General features: G+C 36.2%; 1 protein-coding gene across 1 annotated transcript in view; it reads right to left on the bottom strand.

Annotated features, from left to right (window-relative positions):
* Positions 1–15,510, bottom strand: part of RYR3 (ryanodine receptor 3) — a 579,223-nt gene that overhangs the window by 263,944 nt on the left and 299,769 nt on the right. The window contains exons 33-34 of the mRNA XM_027869916.1: positions 1,715–1,801; positions 1,037–1,263 (exon numbers count right to left, since the gene is read on the bottom strand). Coding sequence (XP_027725717.1) covers positions 1,037–1,263; positions 1,715–1,801 — 314 coding nt within the window. The remainder of the gene's footprint in view (positions 1–1,036; positions 1,264–1,714; positions 1,802–15,510) is intronic.

Here is a 15,510-nt window from a genome sequence, read left to right as displayed (position 1 = left end):
AAAAACGTAGATATGAACAACTACCCTTGATAAGGTGCTTTAAGATTATAAAAGTACTTTGCTCAAAAAAAACTTTTAAAAAAGGTAGCATCAGTATTACTCTCATTTTAAAGCTGGGGAAACTGGAGTTTAGAGAATGATTGACTTATCCAAGGTTATACAATTAGCAAGCCTGAGTGAGGATTTGAACCTAGATTTTTCTTAATTTTATGTCCAACACTCTTTTTACTATATTGTGTGGTCAAGTGTTAGATTCTACTCTATCAAAACAACAACATTCTGAAATATTCAAATATAGAATAAAGGTTACATGGCTCTGAGCTGCTCCTTACATTTTAAAAATTAGACTAATACTGACCCTTTATCTTCTCTGGTATATGAACTACTTGGAAAGCACTCTGCTTCTGCTCCAGCAGATCAGGATCTACTGATACTTGCAGGGCTCTGTCTCTTCAAATCTATGAATATACCTATGAACCCCAACCTACCATGCACTACAGGGAACACAAAACCAGATCATGGAGCAGTCTTTGACCAAAAGTCACCACCCTATTCACTAGTATTGTTCCTGATGATTTAATTGTTCTCTTTTGCTTTCTGTTGAACTTGTCAGACTTCGGTCTCTGCTTGCCTACCTGTACTCAGAACAGGCACTTGTTAGGGGTTCCCTATCTTCATACAAACTGTAGAATTCCAATCTGTCTGAATCTTCAACACTTACTTTTATCTTCTGATATTAATTAACCAGCCCTCTGGCTTCAATTCATAGGATCATAGGTCTAGAACTGGAAAGGACCTTAGAAGCCATTAAGTTCAACCCCTACATTTTACAAATAAAGAAAATGCTTGACTAGCTCTCATATTATCTGTCAGCTTGCTCCTACCTAACCAAATTCAGTCCTGAGGTCTTCTGGCCTGTCCTGTCCCAATGCTGACCACATCCAGGTATGAAACCTAGAGGAAGAGATATGAAAGCATCCTAGAGTTTTCTCACTTTAGCTTCCTAGGCCTACCCCTCTTCTCTTTTACCCAATACCTGTTCTCCTCAGGGATGTGGAGGGCCATCATCTGCAGTGGCTCCAGGCATTGCACCATCCAGCCGTGGCGTTCGCTCACCCTTTCCATTTCTATCTTCAGGAAGCTGTTAGGCATACGACTCCAGAGTACAGGCTGTATGGTCTGGACATCCAGTCGAGGGGGACACTGGGGAACAAGATTCTTCTCTTCACTCTTAAATATTGCTGCTGATAGGGGCATTGCATTCTGGAGCAAGTTAGAGAAAAATAAGAAAAGAGAACACATGTGCACTAGGAACTTCTCAATTGTTGGACAATGAGTAGGGGTAGCTAATATGATATTTATAAACTAAATGGGAAATTGGATCATACTGAAAGGATCTCTGAAGTGTTTTGCAATTTTAATTTATTTCAGACTTTTCAAAAGGGGTTATAAGAGGTTATAATTAACCCTCAGAACACCCTACAGGATAATAGGAGGAGAAAGTCATAAGAAAAGTTTCATTAACTGCTTTATGACAGGCTACTGTGAAGTCAAAAGGGAGAATAAAGGGGGTGCTGCTGGTGGCCAAAATCATTATTTAGATCTCTGAGTCCTGAGGGCAACAATATTTGGCTTCTTACTATAAGACCAATACTCCTTCCTGTTATCCACAGCTTCACTTTTAACTTCCAGGAAGGAAGATATAAATAAATACCTTTAACTTGCCAAGTTCAAACTGAACCAATGAAGTGCTTGTGGGTTGCAGGAAAACGGCTGGAAACACTTTGGTGTTGGGCTCAACCTATCGGGAAAAATTAAAAAATGTGATAGCATTTAGAGAATAATGGTAGACTAAGGGTTAGAAGGGTTCTTGAGATGTCACTTTAGCTCTTTCCTTGGCTTAAAGCTGGACCATGTCTAACAATTGCTTGATAAATCTTAACAATTTTCCCTCCACAACAATTCTCATAACTATCTTCTTTTTCTTTACTCCTAGAGCCACTACCAAAATATAGGCCTCATCATCTCTCCTTCAGATAATTATAACAGCCTCTTCATGGGCTTCCTTGCTTCCAGGCTGTCTCACCCTTCCCTGCCCCCTTTAATCTATCCAATAAACAGCTGTAAAAATCTTCAGTGACTTCCTGTTACTTCTAGGTTCTAGAATAACATTATGCTAAATTAATTTGCATTTAAAGCCTTTTACACTCTGGCTCCAGTTTACCTTTTTAGACTTTTAACTCACATTATTCTCTTTCTTATAATCTAGATTGCAGCCACACTTGATTATTTAGCATTCCATCTCTCACCTCTCCGCCACTGGCAGACTTTCCTATGTCTGGAATGCACCTACTTATAAACACGTTCTCCCTCCTCAAATTATCTGCATAAATATTGTACTCCCAACAATCACCCCAGAAGAATGAAGTTCCTTGAAGTCATAGACTATTTTTCTTTTCCTCTTTTTGCACAGTGCCTAGCACAGAAATGGAAGATTAAGTGACCAGTGTGAAGAACAGTAAATAGGCCAGTGAGCCAAAGATGTCTAACTTCTTTAAGTTCCTTCATTCACCTGTAAAATAAGGGGGTGGGACTAACTGTTAAGGTTCACACACCATTACCATACCTCTAAGTAAAATATAGTTAAGTAACTTGTCTATTGTAACATGGCTAGTTGGTAGCAGAGCTAGGATTAGAACATAGGCCACTTATTTTGTGACATTTCCCATCTGACTTACAAAAATGTCATTTATACCCAACTTTTCAGGTAAGTATTTACCATAAAAAATGAGTAACTATAGAAAATAGAACATTTGGGGTGGTTAAATTATTCTAACTATACCTGAGAAGTGTAGAGTGGGAAGAAAAATGATTTCTGGTGTTATATTAAGGCATACAACTCTTTGCTAGTCTAGTTCTCCTCCTATCTAGTCTAGTGCTTCTACTTTTACTAGATTTCAGCATCATCCAGAATCTGAAATCTGGATGAGAAAGATGACCATTTTGATAATCAGGAAGAATATATTAAGTCTTCAAACTATTGGTCTGAACTTGCTTTATTTCTTGGCTAAATTCTAAAACTTAATAGAAAATTTATTCTAAGGCTACTGTTATTCTATTATCATTCTATTACTATTATTAAAACTTAATACTTAGAAAACATCCAATGTGCTGAAGATATTATAGGGAACAAGTCTAATTTTTTGAGGATTAGTCTGGCGGGCTCCTGAGATTCCTTCCAACTCTGAGAATTTTTAACAGACTTATGTCATTATGGAGAAAAGTCTCTAGGGAATACTCTAGGTAGCTGTCCTGAGACTCATTAAACACTCTTATCAATAACTTAATAAAGGCAGAGATGACAGTTATCATATTTTAGACAGCATGAAGTTGGTGAAGTTAGCTATTGTAATGAATAACAAAATTGGAATTTGAAAGGATCTTGACAGGTTATAATGATGAGCCAAATTTAAAAGATAATATTTAATAGGATAACTGTAAAATCTCACATTTGGGCTAAAAAAAATGAATGTATATTATAAGATGTGGCTAGACAATAATTTATGTGAAAAAGACCTGGTGTTTTTAGTTGGCTGCAAGTTCAATGAGTCAAAAGTGTGATGGTGTAGCCCTCCCAAAACAACCCTAATATCTCAGGTTTCATTAAGAGAAACAGTGTCCAGAACGATGGTGGTAGAAGTCTTCTGTAACTCTCTGTCTCTCTCTTTTTTTTTTTTTTTGGTGTGGCAATTGGGGTTAAGTGACTTGCCCAGAGTCACACAGCTAGTGAGTGTTATGTGTCGGAGGCCTAATTTGAACTCAGGTTCTTCTGACTTCAGGGCTGGTGCTCTATCCACTGCGCCACCTAGCTTCCCCTTCTGAAACTCTTACCTGGTCATATCACATCTGGAATACTTGATTCAGTTCTACATAGTATTTTTCAAGAATGACATTAACAAGCTGGAGCATGTACTGAGAAGACCACCCAAGATTTTGAGGTGACTAGAAATCATGCAATAGGAGGAGTAGTTGAAGGAAAGTATTAGAGATGCTTAGCGTTGCCAAAGAAAAATTTGGGAGACACAAAAGGTGTCTTCAAATAACATATAAGCTCTTTGAGGGCAGGTACCATTTTCATTTTTGACTTTGTATCCTTAATATCTAGCACACTGCCTGGTACACAGTAAGTATTTAATAAATATTTGTTCAATTAAACTGAATTGAAAACAATTATTTGAAGAATTTCAAATTATCCAAGTGGAATTAGAAATATTTTGTAAAACTAGGTGCGATATATAAAAATTACAGGTAGGCAGATTTTACCTTGCTATAAGGAAAAGCTTCCAGAGAATAAGAACTGTTGAAAGTGGGATGAATTGCCTTGGAAGACCTTTAGGCAGAGACTGGATGACCTTTTATCAGGGATGTTGTAGAGGCAATTCCTGTTGGACTAGATGTATTTCAGGTTCCTTCCAATTCTGAGATTTTTTTGATTTGGGCTTCTGTTTAGCCTGGGGCTTAAGGAGAATGAGCTTTGCAACTTTACCAAAACCAACAGCATGGATAGCAGATTCTGATGCCAATCTAAAAGGGAATGATGGATGAATACATCCAATTGCTAGGCTTTATACATTTTTAAAATTAAATTTTATTTTTTCAATTAACAAGCATCTATTTTTCTTCTCTCTTACCTCCCCCTCCCCCACTACACACATAAAAAAGAAAAACAAAATCTTTGTAACAAATAGATCCAGTCAAGTAAAACACTGGCCATGTTAAAAACTGTACCATTCTGTACTCTGTGTTGATCACCTTTCTTTCAGGAAGCAGGTAGCAGTCTTCATCATAGGTTCTCCAGGTTTGTGATTGGTTATTATGTTGATAGAATTCTCAATTCTTTCAAAGGTGTTCATTTTAAACAATGCTGATATTCTATAAATTTAATTCTGTTTTTGCTCACTTTACTTTGCATGAGTTCACATAAGTCTTCCCAAGTTTCTCTGAATTCGTCCATTTCATCATTTAATGCACAATAGCATTCCAATGCATTCATATACAATAATTTGTTCAGTCTTTAACCAACTGATCAGCACTGCCCCCACCTCCCCTTAGTCTCCAGTTCTCTGCCACCACAAAAAGAGCTGCTTTATTATATATGAGTCATTTTCTTCTTTCTTTCATTTCTTTGGGGAGGAGATATAAGCTAATAGTGATACTGCTGAGTCAAAGGGTATGGACAATTTAGAAACTCTGCGGCATAGTTCTAAGTTGTTTTTAGGAATGACTGAATTAATTCACAGCTCCACCAAATGCATGTGCATTATATAAAAATGTACCTAGAGTTCCTTGTTCATGTATATTGAAGAGCTGTCACTTGTAAAATTCATCAGCATCACAGCAAGGAAACTCATAGCAACCTGACCAAACTCTACAACTTCTCACAAATCTACTCAAAGGGAGTCAATGTTCTTTAAACTTACAGGATGGGCTTCTAAAATAGTTCTACTTCCATACTGCAGGGCACACCCTTGGCAGGCTGAATGACACAATGACACACTGATTTTCCTCAACAACCAAATCAATATTATAAACAAAGTATGTACTCATTAAGAGGCACTGTTCAATGAAGAGAAGGGTAGTAAGTTGGCTTCTTTTAATAATCTGAGTTGATTTTGCCTTGAAATTTTAAAAACATGTCTTTTTTTATGAATTTGGTTAACCAAAAAAACAAACAAGTATTACCAAATGCATAGCAGAACAACAAAAAAAAGAAGACTGTACGTGAAACTGCAGATCTCTATTATATATAGCTTGCTTTTCCTTTTAAGCATGTAAGTTTGACCTGTAGTTTTCAAAGCTGTTCAGTCTTCTTTCTGGCCTTGAATTTGTTCTCCACATTTAAAAAAAAAGGCACCTCAACGACCCTCTTTCGTCTCTTTTCTTTTTAATAATCTAGCCCAATCCTGCCTCATCTTTGCCATGCCCCAACCTCCACTGGGGAAAAGAAAGGAAAACAAAAGTCTTGTGACAAATATGTGTAGTCAAGCAAAATGAATTCCCACATTGCCTGTGTTTGAAAAATGATGTCTTATTCCACATCTTGAGTGCATCACCTTTCTGTCAAGACCTGGATGGTATATTTCATAACTAGTTCTCTGGAATTGAAATTGGTCATTGCATTGACCAGAGTTCTTAAGTATTTCAAAGTTGTTTTTTTTCTTCAATGATGCTGCCAAATTATTTTCCTGGTTCTATTCCTCTCACTCTGCATCAGTACATATAAGTTTTCCTTGGTTTATCTCTGCCAGTTTAGATGGTGAAAAAATATTCCATTATATTCATATACCACAATTTGCTTATCCATTTCTGAAGAAATGGGAATTCTTTAGTTTCCAGTTCTTTTCTACTTAAAAGAGGGAGCTTCTATAAATTTTGCTTTTTTCTTTTGTTATTTAAATATTTTATATTTTGTAAATCTTCATCTCTACCTCAATTAATTTTTTTGTCATGCAAATAGGCAAAATAATTTCAGATCATTTTCTTTTTACCTTTTCACCTGTGAATTTTCCTTTTTCATTTGGGTTATGAAAAATTTGATTTTTCCTGTCTCTTTTTAAATCAGACTAGTGAGTTAATTTTTTAAATTAGGTTTTTAAAAAAAACTGCTTCTAGTTGTATTTATCAATTTGCTTCTGTTTTTTTAAAAATTTTTCTTTCTATTTTTACTAATTTCTTTGATTTTCAGAATTCTACCTTGGATTTTAGTTGGTGGTCTCTGACTTAATTTTTTTTTTTAAGTTGAGGACCTAATTCATTGATTTGTTCTTTCTTTCTTTTGTTAGTGAAAGTACTTAGAGATATAAATTTTTTCCTGAAGACTGCTTTAGTTGCTATCTATATCCTATAAGTATGGATATATTGTCATATTGTTGTCATTTCATTAATTAGATTTTCTATTTTTCTATGATGTGTTCTTTGACCTACCAATCTTTAAGTGATTTAACGTCTACTTAATTATTTTTATTTTTTAAACAACCTTTATTAAATATAATTTATTTCATAATGGCCAGCAAAAATATATTCAATTATTTTGCTTTTTTTTTTTTTTTGCATTTTTATGAGATCTGGGGTTCTAATACATAGCCACTTTTGTGTGGGTGCCATTCAGTGCTTAGAAACATGTAAATTCCCTTCTGTTCTTATTCAGTAAACACTAGAGATATACAATTGCTCATTTTTCTAAAGTTCTACTTAGGTCCTAAATTTCTCTGTTGATAGATTTTTTGATTTGTCTACATCTGAAAGGGATACATTAAAGTCTTCCACTATTAAAGTTTTTGGTCTATTTCTCTTTACCGTTTGGTTAACTTTTCCTTTAAGTAATTAGATGGCATTCTATGATACAAATATGTATTGATGTCAACTTGTTATCTATGTGGTATATAAGCATAATACAAGCATATACAAAGCTCAATGTGATTTTATGATTCCAATATGGTTCTTGTAACAACATATTGTTGGATTCTGACTTCTAACTCATTCTGCTATCCTCTTCTTTTTTATGCAAGAATTCTGCCCATTCATATTCATGGTATTTCCCTCTTCCTCTTCTCTGACCTCATATTTCTTCTCTCTTTTCCTCTTTCCCCTTTGCAAAACAAAAAGATATAGAAAGAGGATTTTGTCTAACATTTGTAATCTAGACAACAATCTGTTTCTATTCCATTGCCCCATCCTGATCACACATTATTACTCTTTCTTTCCTTTTAATCTCCCCTTCTTGCTCTTCCCACCCACACTCCCTATCCCCTAACACCAGATTCTGGAATTTATTTTCTTTATGACTACTCCCCTAACTTCTAATATTTGTCTCTTAAACTCCTCTCTTACCTCTACCTAGCCTTGCCTATTCTTTTATTGGGTTTAATGCATTTCTACACCATGGGAGGCAGGTGGTCGTGCACTGGACAGTGCACTGAACCTGGAATCAGAAAGACCTAAATTCAAATCCAGCATTAGACACTTACTATTTGTGTTACTAGTTGTGTGATCCTGGGCAAGACACTTAACTTGTTTGCCTCAGTTTCCTCAACTGTAAACAGTACCTACCCTACAGGTTTGTTGTGAGGATCAAATGAGCTAATATTTGTAAAAGTGCTTAGCACAGTACCTGGCACTTAGTAAGTGCTATATAAATGCTTATTCCCGTCTGCCTTCCCTATGTGACCCTGGACAAGTCACTTAACCTCTCCTAACCCCTTACTTCATATGCAAAATGGTGATAATAGCCTCTAGGTCCCAGGGTTGTTATAAATAAAAATGAAATAATATTTTAAGTGCTCTAGAAATAAATGCTAGTGATGATGATGATGTTTACTATGTTTAACTTTCCTTTGCATCAGATAAAAGTGAGGTTCACGGGATACCTATCTTTCCAACCCTCCATATTTGTGTACTTTTCATCTTAAGGACCTCTATTACATGAGATTGAAACTACTTCCTTTCCCCCCAGCATATTCCCTGACCTTTCCTTCTTTACCGAGACCATCAAAAGAAAAAATAAATAAACCCAACTCTAGGCCATATATATATGTTAGGCTTCTGAGAGGACACTTTTTATTCTCCCCCATTTGCCTGTAAACAATGTATTTTCACAAGGTGGTGCCAAGATGGTGTAGAAAAAGCAGTGACTTGCCTGACCTCTCCCCAAAACTCCTCCAAACCCCCTTAAATAATGCCATAAAACAATTCCTGGAGCTACAGAACCCACAAAAGGATGGGGTAAAATAATTTTTCTAGCCAAAGGCAACTTAGAAGGTGGGAAAGAAAGGTCTGTTGCACCTGGATGAGAATGGAGCACATTCCAGTGGAGGCTGCACCAGCACAGACCTGGCCCTGGCCAACCAGGAGCAGGCCTTGGAAACTACTGAATGAACAACAGCAGTGTCTGCTTCTGGAGCTCTCAGACCACAGATGGTAAGAGAGTTGAACAATTAACTGATCAGAAGGAAATTATAGGATCTCTTTGTTGGCACTGGGGGCAGGACTCTGTTGCTTTGCCTGTACTCAGGAAAATCACAATCCTAAGTGGCAATCTCAGGGCTAGGAGGAGCAGTAGAACATCAGAGCTTGTGGCCACAGTGAAGTGGGGACCCTCATCATAATTCCAGGGCAGAAAAGAGTACTTGTGGTCATTCACACACCAGAGCACAGGCCAGGAGAGGACACCTCTCTTTGGATCATACTACCTTGGAAAAATTGAAAATTTACAGGTTCCTAGAAATATCCCTGAAAACAGCTGCACAAAACCCCTGAAGCTTGGGGCAGTGTGCACTCCACCCTGGAAAAAGAGACCCACTTCAATAAAGAGTTAAAAGTCAAGAAGTAGATTAAAAAATGAGTGAAGAACAGAAAAAAATTCTAACACTGAAAGTTACTATGTGACAAGGAAGAGCAAAATACACACTCAGAAGACAGCAAAGTCAAAATTCAATCCCTCCAAGAAAAATACAATTTTATCTCAGGCCATGGAAGAGCTCAAAAGAGATTTTCAAAATCAAATAAGAGAAGTAAAAGAAAAAATGGGAAGAGAAATGAGAGTGATGCAAGAAAACCATGAAAAAAAGAGTCAACAGCTTGGTAAAGGAAGCACAAAAAACACTGACGAAAATAACACCTTACAGAGGAGAATAGGTCAAATGGTAAAAGAAGTGCAAAAATCCAATGAGGAGAAGAACACCTTGAAAAGTAGAGTTAACCAAATGGAAAAAGAAGCACAAAACTTCACTGAAGGAAAAAGCTCTTTACAAAGCAGAATTGGCCAAATGGAAAAGGAGATACGAAAGCTCATTGAAGAAAATTTCTTAAAAATGAGAATTAAGCAAATGGAAGCTAATGACTTTATGAGGAATCTAAAAACAATAAGACAAAACCAAAAGAATGAAAAGATAAAAGACAAAGTGAAATATCTCACTGAAAAACAATTGATTTGGAAAACAAATCCAGGAAAGATCATTTAAAAATTACTGAACTACCTGAAAGCCATGATGAAAAAAAAGGCCTAGACAACATCTTTCAAGAAATTATCATGGAAAACTGCCCTGATATTCTAAAACCAGAAGGTAAAATAGAAATTGAAAGAATCCACTATCACCTCCTGAAAGAGATCCCAATAGGAGAACTCCCAGGAACATTATAGCCAAATTTCAAAGCTTCCAGATCAAGGAGAGACTATCAAAAGCAACTTGAAAGAAACAATTCAAGTATCATGGAGCCACAGTCAAGATAACAAAAGACTTAGCAGCTTTTGCATTAAAAGATTGGAAGGCTTGGAATATGATATTTTGGAGGGCAAAGGAGTTAGGATTACAATCAAAAATCACCTACACAGCAAAACTGAGTATAGTCCTTCAAGGTAAAACATGAATATTCAATGAAATAGAGGACTTTCAATTATTACTGGTGAAAAGAACTGCTGAACAGACCATTTGACTTTCAGATACAAGACTCAAGAGAAGCATAGAAAGGTAAACTGGAAAGGGAAATCATAAGGGACTTAATAAGGTTAAACTATTTACATTCCTACATGGGAGGATGATACTTGTAACTCATAAAAACTTTCTCATTATTAGGGCAGTTAGGAGTATACATAGACAGAGGACACAGGTGTGAGCTGAATATGAAGGGATGATATCTAAAATTAAGGAGTGAGAAAGAGGAATGCACTGGGAGAAAGGGAAAGGGAGGGGTAGAATGGGGCAAATTATCCCACATAAAAGAGGCAAGAAAAAGCTTTTACAGTGGAGGGGAAAATGGGGGAGGTGGGAGGTGGTGCATGAACCTTACTCTCATCAGAATTGGCTCCAAGAAGGAATAACATACACACTCAATTGAGCATAGAAATCTATCTTATCCTACAGGAAAGTAGGAGGGGAGGGGCATAAGAAAGGGGAGGAATGTGATGGAAGGAAGGGTAGAATCGGGGAGGTGACAGTCAGAAACAAAACACTTTTGAGGAAGGAGAGGGTGAAAGGAGAGAGAGAATAGAATAAATGTGGTGGAGGAATAGGATGGAGGGAAATACATTTAGCAATCATAATTGTGAAAAAAAATTTGAAGCAAGTTTCTCTGACAAAGGCCTCATTTCTCAAATATATAGAGAACTGTCAAATTTATAAAAAAGTAGAAGCCATTCCTCAATTGATAACAAGAGATATGAACAGTTTTCAGATAAAGCAATCAAAGCTATCTATAGCCACATGAGAAGGTGCTCTACATCACCACTGACTAGAGGAACGCAAATCAAAACAATTCTGAGGTACTACCTCATATGACAAATGCTGGAGGCGATGTGGGAAAAATGAGACATTAATGCACAATTGGTGTGGTTGTGAACTGTTTCAACCATTCTTTACAGCAATTTGGAGCTATGCCCAAAGGGCTATAAAACTGTGCATACCCTTTGACCTAGGTGTGCCACTACTAGGTCTGTATACAAAAAGAGATAAAAAACAAAAAGGAAATGAACCTATATGTATAGAAATATTTATAGCAACTCTTTCCTGGTGGCAGGGAGTTGGAAATTGGGAAGATGGCTATCAATTGGGGGATGGCTGAACATATTGTGTTATGTGATTGTTATGGAAATACTATTGGGTTATAAGAAATAATGACCAGGATGCTCTCAGAAAAACCTGGAAAGACTTACGTGAGCTAATGCAAAGTGAAATGTACTGTGTACAAAGTAACAACAATTTTGTAAGACGATCAGCTGTGAATGACGTGGCTATTCTCAGCAATCCAATGATCTAAGACAGCTCTGAAGGATTTAAGATTAAGAATGCTATCTATCCCCAGACAAAGAACTAATGGTATCTAAATACATACTGAATCATACACTTTTTGTTTTACTTTATTTTTCTTGATTTTTTTGGGTCTATATTTTCTTTCACAACATGACTAATATGGAAATACGTTTTGCATGACTACAAATATATAACCTACATTGAATTGCTTTTCTCAATGAGGGAGGTGGGAAGGGAGGAAGGGAGAGAATTTGGAACTCAAAGTTTTAAAAACAAATGTTAAAAATTGTTTTTACATGTAATTGGGGAAAAATAAAATACTAAGTATTAAAAAATAAACACAATTTACCTTCACACAATCCATTCCTACTGATCAAATGTGATTATTTGTCTGTTCCTCTTGATTCCTGCACATCCATTTCAAATATTTATTTAGTTCTGACCTTTCCATGAAGAATTCTTGGGAATTATCCATGTCATTAAAAATTTATTTTTTTCCCTCTGTGAGATTATACTCACTTCTGCCAGATAGGCTATTTTTGATTTTAAGAATTTCTCTTTTGCCTTTTGGAATATCATTTTCCCAAGCCTTCCTCTCCTTTAAAATTCCAGCTGCCAATTCTTGTGTGATTTTGAGTATAGTTCCTTGGTACTTAAATTCATTTTCTTTTTTATTTTGACTGCTATATGTTTTTTTTTCTCTGACGATGAAATTCTAGATTTTGACTATGATTTTCCTAGGAGTTTTCATTTTGGGGTTTCTTTCATGAGGTGGCCATAGGATTTTTCTGTTTTCACTTTGTCACCTGGTTCTAATATATCTTGGCAACTTTTAAAATGTTTTCTTGAATTATGGTATCCATATCTTTTTTTGGTCATGATTATCGGGTAGTCTGATGAGTCTTAGTTTGCCTCTCTCTGATTTGTGTTCCAGGCCAATTTGAATTTGAATTTGAATTTTCTTCTTTTTTTCAATCTTTGATTTTGTTTTAATATTTCTTATGGTTTCATGGATTCATCATTTTCTGTTTGGCGCATTCCAGTTTTCAATTCTTGGGCAAGGTTTACCACTATCGGTTTTCTACTTAGCTATTCAATTTTGTATCTCTTCTCTATTTCTTCCAAGTATTCTTACAATATCTGTGGCCAGGACATTCTTTTCTCAGAGTCTTTACTTAGATTTTTTTTGTGGATTAATCCCTTAGGATTATCCTTGTCCAAGATATTTCTTCATTGTGTTGTTCCCTCTGAGGTTATCTCCAATTGATTCAAATGTATCTTGTTCATACATAGTTGTTTGCGTGTTGTCCCTTTCCTACATTTGACTGTGAGCTCTTTGAGACTAGAGACTAGTTTTTCTTTGCATCCCCAGCATTTGGCACACTGTCTAGCACATAGCAGGTACTTCATAAATGCTTATTGACTTGACAACTTGGTGTTTTCTTCTGTTTATTCAAATTTCCAGCCTTAGGTTTCTGGATCTTGGGTTTGTGTTTAGGTCAAACATTATTTCAATGTTTGTAATAAAACTCCTGGATAGTGTTAGGAGATCCTATTTGATCCTGAGCCCCACAGTTAAGACAACACCATATCTTCTGAAAGAATTGTCTCATCTTTTCTTTTCTTTCCTTTTTTCTTCCTTTTTTTAAGTAAATAGTATTTTTCCAATTACATGTAAAGATAGTTTTCAACATTCATTTTTAATAAGATTTTCAGTTCCAAATTTTTCTCCTTCCCTGCTTCCTCTCCCCCCTCCCCATAACAGCAAGCAATCTGATATAGGTTATACATGTGCAATCATGTTAAACATACTTCCACATTAGTCATATTGTGAAAGAAGAAAAAGAACAAAAAGGAAAAACCAAAAAAAAACCCCCAAAGTGAAAATAGTATGTTTTGATCTCATCCATAGTTCCTTCTCTGAATGTAGACAGGAGTTTCCATCCTGAGTCTTCTCGAATTGTCTTGTTGTATTGCTGAGAAGAGCTAAGTAAATCATAGCTAATCATCACACAATGTTGCTGTTACTGTATACAATGTTCTTCTGGTTCTGCTCACTTTAGCCAGTATAAGTTCATGTAAATTTTTCCAGGTTTTTTTGAAATCTGTGTCTGGCCTTTTCTTGTGCTGTGATTCAGCCACAGTTGCCTGGATTCTCAGTCAGGTATAGGTTTCCTGAATGCTAGTCTGGCCCTATCTTGTACCATAGATGGGGCCTTTGGGTCACTTTGTATTGAATGTTGTTCAGGGCCTATTTTATCCTAAGCAAGTAACTGGTCTGTCCTTGTATCCTGCCATTTATGGGATCCCTGGATCATCTCACAGTGGACTTATTATATAAGTCCATCTCTCCTAATTATATATTACCCTCTCTCCTGCTATAGGACCACGTTGTTTCACACTATGCCTCCTACTCTACTCTATCTTGTCTCTCCTTCATGCTTTTCCAGGATTCTGGCAGTCTTTTTGTGCAGTAATTGACTGGAAGGAGTTTATAGCTGACTGTGTTTGTTTTTTGTTTATTCATTCTGATCCATTTTTAGAGCTGTATGTGGGTGTTTATGGGAGATCTGGGCTCCTCTGCCTCCTAATAGGATACCTACCATCTTCCCATAATTCCTTTTGCCTTCAATTGTTAAGATGTCTCACTGATGGCTGATCTATTTTTCCCTTGAACTAATAATTGACATTTTATTTCTAATCTTGTGTGAAGGTCAGAACACAGAGACCAGACTAGACTGAAACTAACTGCCCTCATAAATCTCTATTTCGAGCTGTGGCTCTTTTCTCCGTGTAGTGGTACTGGGGTGGCAATTAATCTCTATTGAAAATGTATTTTATTTTTCATATTTCAAATGATTACATTATTAAATGTGAGAAGAAAGGTCTGCAAATTGCATGGCAGTGTTTAATGGAGAGGTCTAGCGTTATGATGAGAAAGAATCCTTCCCTCATTACTTTGGACACCAGCTCTTTCAGAATAAAAAAAAAGTGTATAAATATTGCTCCTCCTCTTCTCAGATAATTGAAAAATGAAAATGGTTACAGAGTTGGAATAACAATCATCCTACTGCCAGGAATCCAGTCATGTGGTTTGACCTCTTAAGTATCTATTGTGTACATAGGCTGGGAGAGCCCTTATCTTTTATTTCAAAATAGCAGAGAGGGCTGCTATAATAATACCAACAGAGTATTACTTTTGAGAGTTAATATCATGAATGGGACAAATGAAAAGAATTAATAAGTCTTGGTATTAGAAATGGATATAATCACCTTGGAAGGCTGGCACCAACAAGCACCATATAAACAAAAATAAGGAAACATAGAGAAGGCAAATTACCAGTCATATTGTCACATAGGAATTAGTGCCAGAGATTGAAAGAAAAGGAAGGTTTTAAAATTTCCATTCTGACACCTACAGCTATTCCTTGAAGCAGCTATAATCTTTAGAAACACAAAGACCTTTTCATTTAGGTCCTTTGCCCCATTTGCTCCTATGCAACCTACTACAGCAGTTTATTAGAAACCTCTGAATCTCTGGGACACAGTTTTGGTCATTCTCAAAGGACCGCAGAATTTTAGACTTGGAATAGCTTTTAGACAACATCTAGCCCAACCCTCCCATTTTATAAGTCAGGAAACTGAGGCTCAGATAGGTAAGGTTATCTTCCCAAAGCCAGTATAAGTGGTAGAGGCAGAATTTTAA

Source organism: Vombatus ursinus, unplaced genomic scaffold (genome assembly GCF_900497805.2).
Source record: "Vombatus ursinus unplaced genomic scaffold, bare-nosed wombat genome assembly UNPS02014794.1, whole genome shotgun sequence".
NCBI lineage: Eukaryota > Metazoa > Chordata > Mammalia > Diprotodontia > Vombatidae > Vombatus > Vombatus ursinus.
This window is presented reverse-complemented; position numbering and strand designations above follow the sequence as displayed.